This window comes from Tauraco erythrolophus, chromosome 2 (genome assembly GCF_009769465.1).
Source record: "Tauraco erythrolophus isolate bTauEry1 chromosome 2, bTauEry1.pri, whole genome shotgun sequence".
NCBI classification, from domain to species: Eukaryota; Metazoa; Chordata; class Aves; order Musophagiformes; family Musophagidae; genus Tauraco; species Tauraco erythrolophus.
This window is the reverse complement of record NC_141466.1, coordinates 99,576,510-99,589,042: the sequence shown is the minus strand read 5'-3', so window position 1 is coordinate 99,589,042 and position 12,533 is coordinate 99,576,510. Positions and strand designations below refer to the sequence as shown.

At 35.5% G+C, this 12,533-nt stretch overlaps 1 protein-coding gene across 1 annotated transcript in view; it reads left to right on the top strand.

Annotated features, from left to right (window-relative positions):
* Nucleotides 1-12,533, top strand: part of KIF6 (kinesin family member 6) — a 164,891-nt gene that overhangs the window by 18,460 nt on the left and 133,898 nt on the right. The window contains exons 4-5 of the mRNA XM_086626191.1: nucleotides 4,242-4,389; nucleotides 7,688-7,797. Coding sequence (XP_086482317.1) covers nucleotides 4,242-4,389; nucleotides 7,688-7,797 — 258 coding nt within the window. The remainder of the gene's footprint in view (nucleotides 1-4,241; nucleotides 4,390-7,687; nucleotides 7,798-12,533) is intronic.

Below are 12,533 nucleotides of genomic sequence, written 5' to 3'. Positions count from 1 at the left end.
GTCTTTCCATCTACTCTTTTCATGAGGTGAGATCATAGTCTTCAGCTTGCTTCTAAGCCAAAGGAGCTCCCTCAGTCCTGCTTGAACTCCTAGTCCCCTGTCTTTTATAAAGCCAGTTTTCTTCTTGGACTTCAAAAGAGAATTTATTCTCCATCCTGTCTTCATAGGGTTGTGCTTCACTCTTAGAAGGCTTTGCCAGCAGTTTCACTGATGTTATTGGTAGTTCTCTTTCCTTACAGGCTTCCTTAGCATCTCAAACAGGCTTTTCTTAAATTGACTTCATTGTTAGTTTTAAGATACTCTGAATCATAGAATCATAGAATGGTTAGGGCTGGAAGGGACCTTCAAAGGTCATCTAGTCCAACCCCCCTGCAAGGAACAGGGATATCTCCAACTAGATCAGGTTGCTCAGGGCCTTGTCCAACCTGGCCTTGAACGTCTCCAGGGATGGAGCATCCACCACCTCTCTGGGCAACCTGTTCCAGTGTTCTACCACTCTCATAGTAAAAAATTTTTTCCTAATATCCAACCTGAACCTACCTCCCTCTATTTTAAAACCATTACCCCTTGTCCTATCATAACTGGCCCTCCTGAACAGCCTCTCCCCATCTTTCCTGTAGGCCCCCTTGAGGTACTGGAAGACCGCTATAAGGTCACCCCGGAGCCTCCTCTTCTCCAGGCTGAACAGCCCCAACTCTTTCAGTCTGTCCTCATAGGAAAGGTGCTCCAGCCCTCTTATCATCTTCGTGGCCCTCCTCTGGACCCTCTCCAACTGGTCCATGTCCTTCTTATGTTGGGGACTCCAGAACTGGACGCAATACTCCAAGTGAGGTCTCACGAGGGCAGAGTAGAGGGGGAGAATCACCTCTCTCGACCTGCTGGCCACGCTCCTCTTGATGCAGCCCAGGACGCGGTTGGCCTTCTGGGCCGCAAGAGCACATGAATGAAAGAAATGGGTGCTGTAAATATGGACAGGATGCAATTATATACATAATTATACACATATATGAAAAAGAAGATCGACTTTCAGCTTGGATTTTAAAGTGGAACTCAACTGTGGAATCATAACCAGCACTTTCATAGTGCATCTATGCAATGCAATATCAATATTACCTATAATTACATTGTACTGGGAGAATAAATTATTCACATTGATATGTTCACATTTTCTGAACTCTCAGTGATATCTGGAAAACTGTTCAGAGCTGTGCTGATGCTGTGCAATAAATATAATTATATGAATCAACACAAAGAAAACTCACTGACTTTTGTAGCTGTTTGGACAGTGTACAGGATGTGACATTTTATCCTATGGTTTACATGTGTTGTGATCCTAATCAACAGCTTTTTGTGAAGCACAGAGACCTCAAGTTAATAATTTGCAGCCACATCTTTACCACTTTTTTAGACTCATTGCAAAACGCACATTTCTGCAGGAGCCATCTCACAGTAATTGATAATATATACCTTTAACAACTTTAAAGAAGACAAGGAGTAAGAAAACTTAACAACTCAAAATGCTACTTACAGAAAAGCCAAAGAGCGGAGATGTAAAAACAGAAGGGCAACTGTATTGGATCAGATCAAAGTTCCATCTAGCCCAGTACGTTATCTCTCACAGGGACTAACATTCAATGCTTAAGGGGAGAAAAAAAACAACAAACCAAAACAGTGTAAGCATGTAGAGCTACTTCCCCAAGTATTCTGTTAGCCTCTAGTTGTTTGTAGTTTAGGGACTTTCTAATTTCTCCGTGTTTAGTAGCCCTGAGAGCTGAAGCCTCTGTCAACTTTTAGCATCCAAAACATCCCGTTGCAAGGAGTTTCACAGCTTAGCTACATTTTGCATGAAGAATTGTTTCCCCTTGCTTGTTTTGAACCTGCCATCTCTGAGCTTCTTTTGATGCCCCCTACCTTCTGACAACTCATTACTGTCGTCAGCATTCAGATACTGTGACAGTGGGCACTAGAAGTTCCTGAGATGGATGAACGAAGTGTTTTATAATAACTGTTTTGATTTTTAACATCTGGAATCTAAAGTCTATGTATATATGTTCTGTCTTTGGGCATTTTGGTGTTTGGGAGCAGATGTTCACTGTAGTTCCTTTCAACATGTTTCTGTCTCTGACATCTTACTGTAATGGATTAAAATAAGCAATTTGGCAACTACTCAGGCCTTTAAATAAACTTTAATGAGTTGGAGAGCCATCACATCTCTTGTGGCGCCAGACCAGCAGCTATCTATACATGGTTCTCTTCTTCTTACGCAAAGGTTGTTTGCCCCCTTTTTATTTTTAAAAATCTTAGCTTATTTATCACTTTTTCAATTAAAAAAATACACGATAATACTTTTGGCTTTCCTTTTTCTTTAGCAAAATTAGTAGGTCCTTCAGCATAGTAAATCAAATCCAAAGAAGATATTGCTTCTGATAAGCTGTCTCAAGAAAATAATTATTTTTTGATTACTATATTTGTTTTCAAATACTCCCTTCATATATTTTCTCAGGACGTGCTATAGTTCTGATAGAGCAATTTTGAGACAGATGACTCCAGGAAACATTTTGTAATTGGCAGCTGCTGAAAGGAAAGAAAAAAGCTTGACAGTTTAATCTGATTTCTGTATCATATATTCTGTCAACAATAGGCTCTTACGAGTTCTGGTTTGATTTGCCGTCTGAATATTACAGTCATTAACTGATTTCATCACTAATGGGTTTTGATAATTTTATTGTTTTTGTTTGCTTTTACAGAAAAGTGAGAATTCACAATAATTATGTGCTCCATCATTTTTAGCTCATTGTTTGTAGCCAGTTTGTGTGATGTGTAAAATCTTAGAGCACTTAAAATATTTTTCAAGTTCAGGGCAGTTCACAATGATTAACAAGAAATGGAATTAGAAATGTGGAAGTAGATTTTTATCATTTTTGTCATTTGAGACAGAGCTGTGCTAGAGAAATGCATGAGTCAACTGTAAGTATCAATAGAAATTTTAAACATTGGAGACCTGAGATTTTACTTTAAATATCAATGGAAAAATGAAATTTTGCATTTATATTTCAGACATTAGCCCATCAAAGGTGTTTTACTTGAGAAAAATATGACTCTGTCTTCATAAATAGTGCAAGAAATTTTGCCATATATTAATAAGAAAAAAACGCTATATTTGCATGTAAAAATACTTTCTTCGAATTGTACTAACTTATCAGTAGTGGAATCTATATCACCATAATGTAGGGGACTGCTTTTTGTTCATAAAAGCCCTCTCCTTTAGAACAAAATCAGGACTAAAAATCTGTAAATATATTGAGTTGCAATTTGAAAATTCTGTTTATTCAGCCATGGCTACTGAGATGAATGTCAGCCGCAGCCATGTCCCGCATTTCCTCCACAGTGTGCAGCTATACCACTGTCATTAAGCTTATCTACTGTCTGGTGGAAATCAGGTGGTTGTTAACAGTGCACGTGTGGTGAATTAGAGAAAGATACTTGAACTAGACTCTTGTTAGGCACTTTTGCAGGGACAAGTAAAAGATGTGAAAAAAAGATGATTGAGTCTGAATGTCATTTCAGCAACTACTGTTGCTGTTCCACAGACACTTCTTCTACAGACACAGTTCTAACAGAAAAGTTTGCTTTTACCGATGTGCTTTCATAGTAAATGAAGATTTACTACACTGATGTAAGAACAGATTCTCCTGCATACCCTAATCTAAGCTGAGAGTAGTTTGATAGTTTAGTATAGCAGTATTCTCAGAATAAAAAAAAAAAAAAAGTCCTCTAGTATAACTGTATCCTTACATGAATTTCTAACCAGAAATTAGTCTTTTCTGGTTGCAGTTAATGAAGCCATATGTGAAATATTTCTAGATTCTTTAGCTGTAATGTATTAATGATCACATTTCCTGACATCTACGGTCTTTTAAGAGACTAAATATCATCCTTGCAAAAAATCATCAGCCAAACAAAAAAGTATACAATGGTAATGTAAATAGTAATAAATATGATCAACTAATGATAATATTGAATAATGGGCTAAGTCAAGACATCAAAAAGTATTTCAGTTATAGTTTAAATTCCATTGAATCTAGAATACATATCTTGCAGTGTATTCTTATATTAGTGAGGACAGCTATTATGTAATTAAGAATTACTGTTAATTACACTTTGGTTCTATACAAAGTTGATTAGGGAAAATATGTTATGCTTCATATATTAATTATTTCCCTCTTTTTTTTGTTCTGTAGTGTTTTAGCGGGATATAATGGTACTATCTTTGCATATGGCCAGACAGGTAGTGGCAAAACTTTTACCATCACAGGAGGACCAGAACGATACAGTGATCGAGGCATCATTCCCAGGACTCTGTCTTATATTTTTGATCAATTGCAGAAGGTATGAGACATTGTTGTCTGTTTATTTTGAATGTCTGGTTTACAAATACTTGACTATATTGCAAAAGGCTGTCTTTATAATAGGGTTAGAGGAAGCCCTAAAATTAATGCTGAAGAAAACATCTAACTAGACATGATGCCTTATGCAAGAATACATTGCTAATAGTTTTGGTTACCTGATTACCTGGTAGACTGAAAATAAATGACATCTTTGGAGGTTTTTTTTGTAGCTTTGAAAAACATACTATTTTTAGTTGGTACAACATAAGTTCAGATCATGTAATTGGTTTTCCTTGTCTTAACACTTATACTAGCTCCACTCTGGTATTGTGCTGTATGCATTGCAACACATATATCTCATACAAAAATTGCTCTGGTTCCTACGTAAACCAACAGTGTTGTATAAAAGATGGAGTGTTACTCTTCATAAGTTACCTAATTTCTTTGTGCTTGACTGATGCTCAGGGGAAAAAAACCTACCAACCTATAAAATAATAAAATTTATATTAAGGATTTTCAAATATTCAGCTATTTATTTTACCTAATGTTACTTATTGGCTAGAATATATTATAGAATAACACTAATTACATCTAATTATGAAGAAAAGCAATTTTTCAAGTCAGTAATGCAAATCTTTTAAGTATTTGAAAGAAAATAGATATCCGTGTTAATTTTCCTTCTCTACTGTTTTCCTTTTAATGTCTATTACGCACTTGTATGGAATGTTTTTATGTGTATGTGGTGTTAGTACTAAAAGTCTGATTCACTGAATGTAGGTGGATAGAACCATTGTTAGACAAATTTCTTAACATAATTACACATGTATAACATATGAACAGGTAAAGATACACATAGTAAAATGTCACTAATGTTTAGTAGTAGTAGTGCTGTTATTAATTATTCCTAGTGCATTCTTTCCAAAATGAAGAAAAATTAAAAACGGATCAAAGGAATTTTTTTCTAACAGTATCACTACCTAAACACTAGTTAACAGTGACTAGGAAAACACTTTCAAAGGGAGTAAACTGTATTCTGAAAAACAGTTTTGCATGTGCTTTACGTCTGAAACTTCTAGTGGAGGAATGTCACTTCACCCATATAAGATCAATCTTCACATTTTAACAAACCTGTTTAGTTAAACAAATTTAAATATTATTTGATGTTAACATCCTGCATTACATTGTACTTTTATACTCTGTCATTCGTCTAATACAAGGTGCCAATTGTTCGTCATATTTATGTCTCAGTCACATAGATCTATGAAATCTATGAACAGTTCCTTACTACATTTTTTCCAACCATCTGTAGTGTATCTTTTTAAATAGAGAACTATCATTATCAATAAATAAGTCATGGGAAATAACTATTCAATGAAAATGAAAAGTTCATATCTCAAAGTATTTTGCAAAACAACTGTAGTGGATTGGATTATTAAACGGCTACTGTGAGTGTGATATGAGTGCTTTCACAGTGGCTTCATCTGCTGAAAAGAAGTGACTAATTTTCTTTTCTTTTGGAAATCACAGACCGTTATTTTGAGGCTTATGATGTTTGGATTTGGCTTAAGGGGCAGGAGAAAATTCTGTCTGCAAAAACCAGTTGTGTTAAGTTACATTTTGGCAATGTATTATATAGGAAAAAAATGAGGATTACAGAGAACAGCTGACACCATATGCAGTGCTTTAATGCTATGATAAAGAGGGTGAAAAGCAGTATGTCACTGATGTTTCTAAATGAAGTAATTTTTTGATTATTTTTGTTGTTGTTGTTCCTTGTTTTTTTAAGCATAAAATCATAGAATCATACAATGATTTGGGTTGGAAGCGACCTCAAAGATCATCTAGTTCCAAGCCCCCTGCCATGGGCAGAGACATCCTCCGCTACACCAGATTGCCCACAGCCTCATCCAACCTGGCCTTGAACACTTCCAGGGATGGGGCAGCCACAGCCTCTCTGGGCAACCTGTTCCAGTGCCTCACCACCCTCTGAGTGAAAAATTTCTTCCTTATATCAACTTTAAATCTCCCCTCTTTCAGTGTAAATCCATTGCCCCTTGTCTTGTCACTACATGCCCTTGTAAAAAGTCCCTCTCCAGCTTTCCTGTTGCCCGCTTTAAGTACTGGAAAGCTACAATAAGATCACCCCGGAGCCTTCTCTTCTCCAGGCTGAACAACCCCAACTCTCTCAGCCTGTCTTCGTAGCAGAGGTGCTCCAGCCCTCGGATCATCTTCGTGGCCCTCCTCTGGACTTGCTCCAGCAGCTCCATGTCCTTCTTGTGTTGGGGACTCCAGAGCTGAACGCAGTATTCTAGGTGGGGTCTCACGAGAGCAGAGGAGAGGGGCAGAATCACCTCCCTCGACCTGCTGGCCACGCTTCTTTGGATGCATCCCAGGATACGGTTGGGCTGCCAGCGCACATTGCCGGCTCATGTTGAGCTTCTCATCCACCAGCACTCCCAAGCCCTTTTCCTCAGGGCTGCTCTCAATCCATTCTCCGCCCGGCCTGTATTTGTGCTTGGGATTGCCCCGACCCACGTGCATGACCTTGCACTTGGCCTTTTTGAACTTCATGAGGTTCTCACAGGCCCACCTCTCAAGCCTGTCAAGGTCCTTCTGGATGGCATTCCTTCCCTCTAGCGTGTCCACAACACCACACAACTTGGTGTCATCTGCAAACTTGCTGAGGGTGCACTCGATCCCACTGTCCATGTCACCAACAAAGATATTAAATAGCTCTGGCCCCAGTACTGTCCCGTGAGGAACACCACTCATCACTGGCCTCCACTTGGACATTGAACCATTGGCTACAACTCTTTGAGTGCGACCATCCAGCTAATAGCATAGTCTTTCTATCCATAATATGAGGATTTACCTCTTTATAATAACATTCTTTTTTTGTCATAGAAGTGAAAAATGGCATGTTGCATGGTACTGTAAGCAGGCTACCATGTTCTAAGTATATACAGAGTTTTCTAGATATAAGGAACCAATAAAAAAACCCAGAATAAACTCATGGGCATGGTCAAGTTGGGGGGGATTTTTGGTTTGGAGGTTTTTTTCTGTGTGCGTTTTTTAGTGTTTTGGTTTGGTTTGTTTTTTCCTTTTTCTTCTTGACCCTTTATGCATATGGTAACAGAAAACAAAAGCATCACAAATTGAAAATGTGAGCCATACCCAGGAAAAGAAGAAGAGAGAGAGGGAAGAAGCAAAATAAAAGCTGTAGTGATAAATTTGTCCTCTGGTTTAGCTCTGACTTCTCTTTATAGCTCTTCTATTTTTTTTTTCCTTTTCTTATCCAGGATAGCAGTAAACTGTATACAACTCATGTTTCGTACTTAGAAATCTATAATGAATGTGGTTATGATCTGCTGGACCCAAGACATGAGGCCTCCAGATTGGAAGATTTGCCGTGAGTAACAAAATGACAGAGAATCATCAAAACCAACAGAAATCAATTTCAGATGCCCTGTTGTGTTGTTTGGGGGATTTTTAAACTGTGTTACTGATTCAGTGTTAACTCAAAATACTTGGTTTTCTCAAATTTATCAAGACTGTCTAAATTTTCTCTTATTTTATATAGAGGCTAGGGAAACTAGATGGGAATAACTGAAGGTGAAAGTTTAGAAAATGTAGATTGATATTATGCAGAAGAGATATATTGCAGCCACTGAAAACAAAACAGAAGGTATCCTTGTTTTTCTTATGGCAGCCTGTCTCTTTTTATGGTATGCACATGTGCATGTGTGTGGCAGACATGTATGTAACAGGCAGCAGTAGGGAGAAGAACTCTGCTTCTACTTGGACCTTTTCCCTCAAGGAAAATTACTTATGTAGAATAAGCAATTATGAAATAGGGTGAGTAACAGAAAAGACCACAAGGCACTCCAAAGGACAATATATTTACTTCAGAATGTATGATTGTTATAATAGTTTTCACTGATGAGACTCTAGCACTTCCTAATACTTGGAGAAGATTCCTAGGTCATGAACTCATGGACTTGGTGAAGTTAAAGATCTTATAAATTATAGAAAATTCAAGCCCTAGTTTCTAAGTTTCTTCTAAAAAAATAGTTTATACTCAGTGTTATTCTTAAAATAACTCAGCAAAGAGTAAATATGTGTAAATAAGTAAGTTGTTGAATGCTCGGATTTGCAAATGCCCTGAAATAATGCTGGGAACTGTAAACTTTTGCATTCAACGTGATGGTGACTGAAATATGTAAATAGCAATTAAATCACTGCTGATACAAGAGCAGGGAATATACTGAAAACTGCCAATGGAGCAATAACTTAAATTAATAGGATTTTATATCAAAATAGCTAGTCCTGTTATTAACATCTTTAACCTATTTTCTTTATTTATTTAAAAAATAAAATATTCCAAGTTGTGTTAAAATCTAGCTTTAGTTTTCTACACAACATATGGTATCGAGGGCATATAACAACAAAAAACTTTCAAGATTGATCTTTATAAAACAAGCTGGTGTAGAGATAAGGAAGGCAGCAGACAAACTCAAAGTATGAGACTGGGCAGCTGTAAGTCGGTCTCGTTGCTTTACTTTCTTCATCTGTAAAATGGAACTATATTTTATCACTTTATGACACATTGATGCTATAAGGACTGTATGTATTTATTGATGCCTTTTGCGATAAAGGTTAGGAATTTAATTTGATTTATTATCTGCTTCCTGTGCTATGCAGAGAAAAATTTTAAATCAGAAACTAATTTGGATAATAATTCCATTTTTGTACTCATTTTTACAGGTGCAGGGTTTTTTTGCAGTTGTGTGTAAAAAATAGTCTGTTACTTACACTTTTATTCAGCTTATTAAAGTTAACGCTATTAAGTTATTCAAGTTTATTAAATTATTAATTTCATTTATTAAGTTATTTGAACACATTCCACTTACTCATTTTATTAAATTGAATTTATTCAATTGAACTAAATTGAATTTGATTAATTTAATTGCAGCTTTATTTGAAAGAGTTATTTGGGGGTCATATGCCCTGGAAAAATATCTCACTTTTAAAAACTATGATCTGAATGTTTACTAATAATCATGAATTTTAGAATTTTGAAATTGTATGGTGATTCAATTAAGCTAAATAATAACTCCTTGTTATGTATTATTCTATTTAAAAAAAGTAAAAGTTGAGAGATAATTTCTTTGCGAGTTAAGGACAAAGAACATTGGGATAATCATTGCCTGTAAACTTGTGCAGTGTGTACTATTGCAAGATGGCTTTTAGTGGGATAATAAATTTTTCTCTGCAGAGTAGCTAATCTTAATAAGTGATTAATGATTTTACTGTACGTGGTCATTATTGTTTCAGTACCTCATTTGTCAAAAAAATATGTATTGTACACTAAAACTGTACCTTTACCACTCATATTTAGCACTATATAAAAGTATTTAACTAATAAAATATTTTCTTTAAGATAATTTAGGAATTCAAAATTTTAAAATATGTAATGGCATTCTGAGCCACAATAGGAGTACAAAATACAGGACCAGGGAGTTGTATTTTTTAGTAACTTGTTGTTGTGTATTTTAGTAACTTGTTTAATTTTTGTAAATGAGAAAGTAGTAGTTATACATAAAATAAATTGTAGTCACATATTTATAAAGATATCAGGTGTTTATTACCTAATAGATATTTCATTTTTCAGAGAATTTTGTGTGGTTCAGATATTTTAAGAGTTTAGTGGTAGTAAGCAAAGTATAGAATAATTTGACTTCCTCAAGTTTGTTTGAAGTGTTAATGAGAATATCAAAAAGAACGTGAGGGTTTTTTTTGTACTTTGAAAGGGCCATTTTATGCATAATTTCCTGTTGAACTCCACGGGGGATCTTCAAGGTTTTAAGCACCATACAAAGCCAAATGCAGGTTTTCTATACTTGGGTAAATTTTAGCACTCTGTGCCAATATTCTCCCAAGTATATAAAACAGACAAGACAAGTGTTGACAAAATATGTCATTTAGATATCTCATTTTAGAAGAGTAAACAAAAGATTCGTTAACCTCGTATAGTATGCAGATTGTTTTGAAACAGTATTAGTGCCGGTATTGCTGCAAAAGGGGATGCAATTTGAATCAAACATTCGTGCTTCTGCCTAGCAAACTCTATGGGAATGACTTTACATCATTAGTGCAGTGAAAGGAATAACCACAGAGCGATGCTGTTCAAGTAATGGAAGTTATGAAACCGCACAACAGACTTGTTGATAGGACTTGAAAAATGAGACCTTAAAATTGTGTTTGGTGTTTAAGGCAAAGTGAATAACATAAATTTTGAAAATTGGTCATTGCATCTAATCATTGCAAGATTAGATTTGGAATCTCAGCTCCTGAAGTCTATATGTCTGTCTAGATGTATACGCATACAGATTCATATATAGGATTATATCATTATTTCTGTGTGCATATGTAGATATATGCATGCATATACATACTTTATATGTATTCATAAATATGTATTATAATTCTTATAGGTACAGATATTTATACATCAACTAAATTTGGTTTTGAAATCTCATTGAACTTTTATTTTCACAGAAAACCCCTCAGTTTTCATAATATTTAGTTGCAGTGATATTATACGTAGCCCATAGAGGGTATCATTTGATATACCTTAATGCTTCATATACCATATGCCTTAGTTTACAATTGTAACTTGTTTTGCTTTAACAAAGCTGACTGTTTTAATTTTGTGACACTGTAGCTGAAACACAGCACATGCAGATGCAAATACATTTGAAGAACCTCATTTATTAAAATGCAGAAATTTAATTTAATATTGACAATCGAATTCTGATTGTAGCTGTAGAGAGTTCCATGTTTATACAAGGAAATTATGATTGTTTTCAGATATGTAAAGTATAAAACTATTGCTATAAAGTATCTCATTGAAGACTATTTGAATTCTTACTGCCATCTCTTGTTTTCATAAAAGATTTGCAGGACTGCTCAAATTAGGAAAATTTTTCTGAAGTGCTTCATTTGCTCTGAGGTTGTGCAAGACACTTACTCCTCTAACCAATTCTCTGTTGTACAGAGAACCAGTAATTTATATAACTCCATGATACTGAGTCATAACCTACCAGTCCAAACTCTTCCTGACTAGTTTGTATTATTTATTAAGAACTAAAAATTTTCTTGGCACTGAATAATAACACAAAAATAAAGAGAGAGTTTGTAGAACCATAAGTCATAGATTAAATCAGGACAACCGATAAGTTACCACTTTACCTGTCCAAACTACGGCAGGTGACACTCTTGCATATGAAGGGACACTAAAATTAATGCTTTTTTTACCTTATAATGTCAGTCTTTAAACTGCAGTAGTTGAGGAGCTACTTCACAGAGAGCTCAGGCAATCATTGATCAGGTGTGATGGGGTCAGGGGAAAATGTAATCTCATCTAAACTGCCAGCCAACATAAGTGATTCCCCATTTTTGTGTGAAGATTCTTTAAAGTCCTCTTTGATAGGGAGACGTATAAGATTTAATATGATGTTGGCCAACTTTTTTAAAAAAGAAAACAAAACATGCTCCAGAAAGTTGAAGTATATTTGAACTGTAGATTAAGTTAACTCGATTCCATATAAAAGGAGACACTTTAAGCTAAGAGCAAATTAGCTTCAAACGTCAACAATGATACCTATATCAATGTATATTAGTAACATGCAGAACTGTTGTGTTCTATGGGGTCAGTGTAAAATACTTTCATTTAAAAAAAAAAATCTGTAACTGAATATTGGTTAACTACCTCGAATGAGTCTATACTCTAAACCAACTGGTATAATAATTCCTGTATTGCTTAACAAAGAAGAAGGGGGGGAAAAAAGTCTAAAGGAATAATTTTCAACATGTAAGAAATATCTTTTATTCAGTCTGAGTTTTTTGATGCAAATACACCTGTTGCCTGTTTCCAGGCTCAATGTTATTTCCAGTGTCATTAACAATGACATTCCAGTGTTATGTCAGCCCTTCCTCCTTTCAATGGCTGTACCAACTATGTAATCTAGAAACTGGCCACTGTCTAGATCCTCAAGAACTATATTTTCAATGTTCTGAGAATTACCAGTGTTTCAAAATGCCTAAGGCAAATAATAATAATAATAGCTCCCTTTTTTCATATGA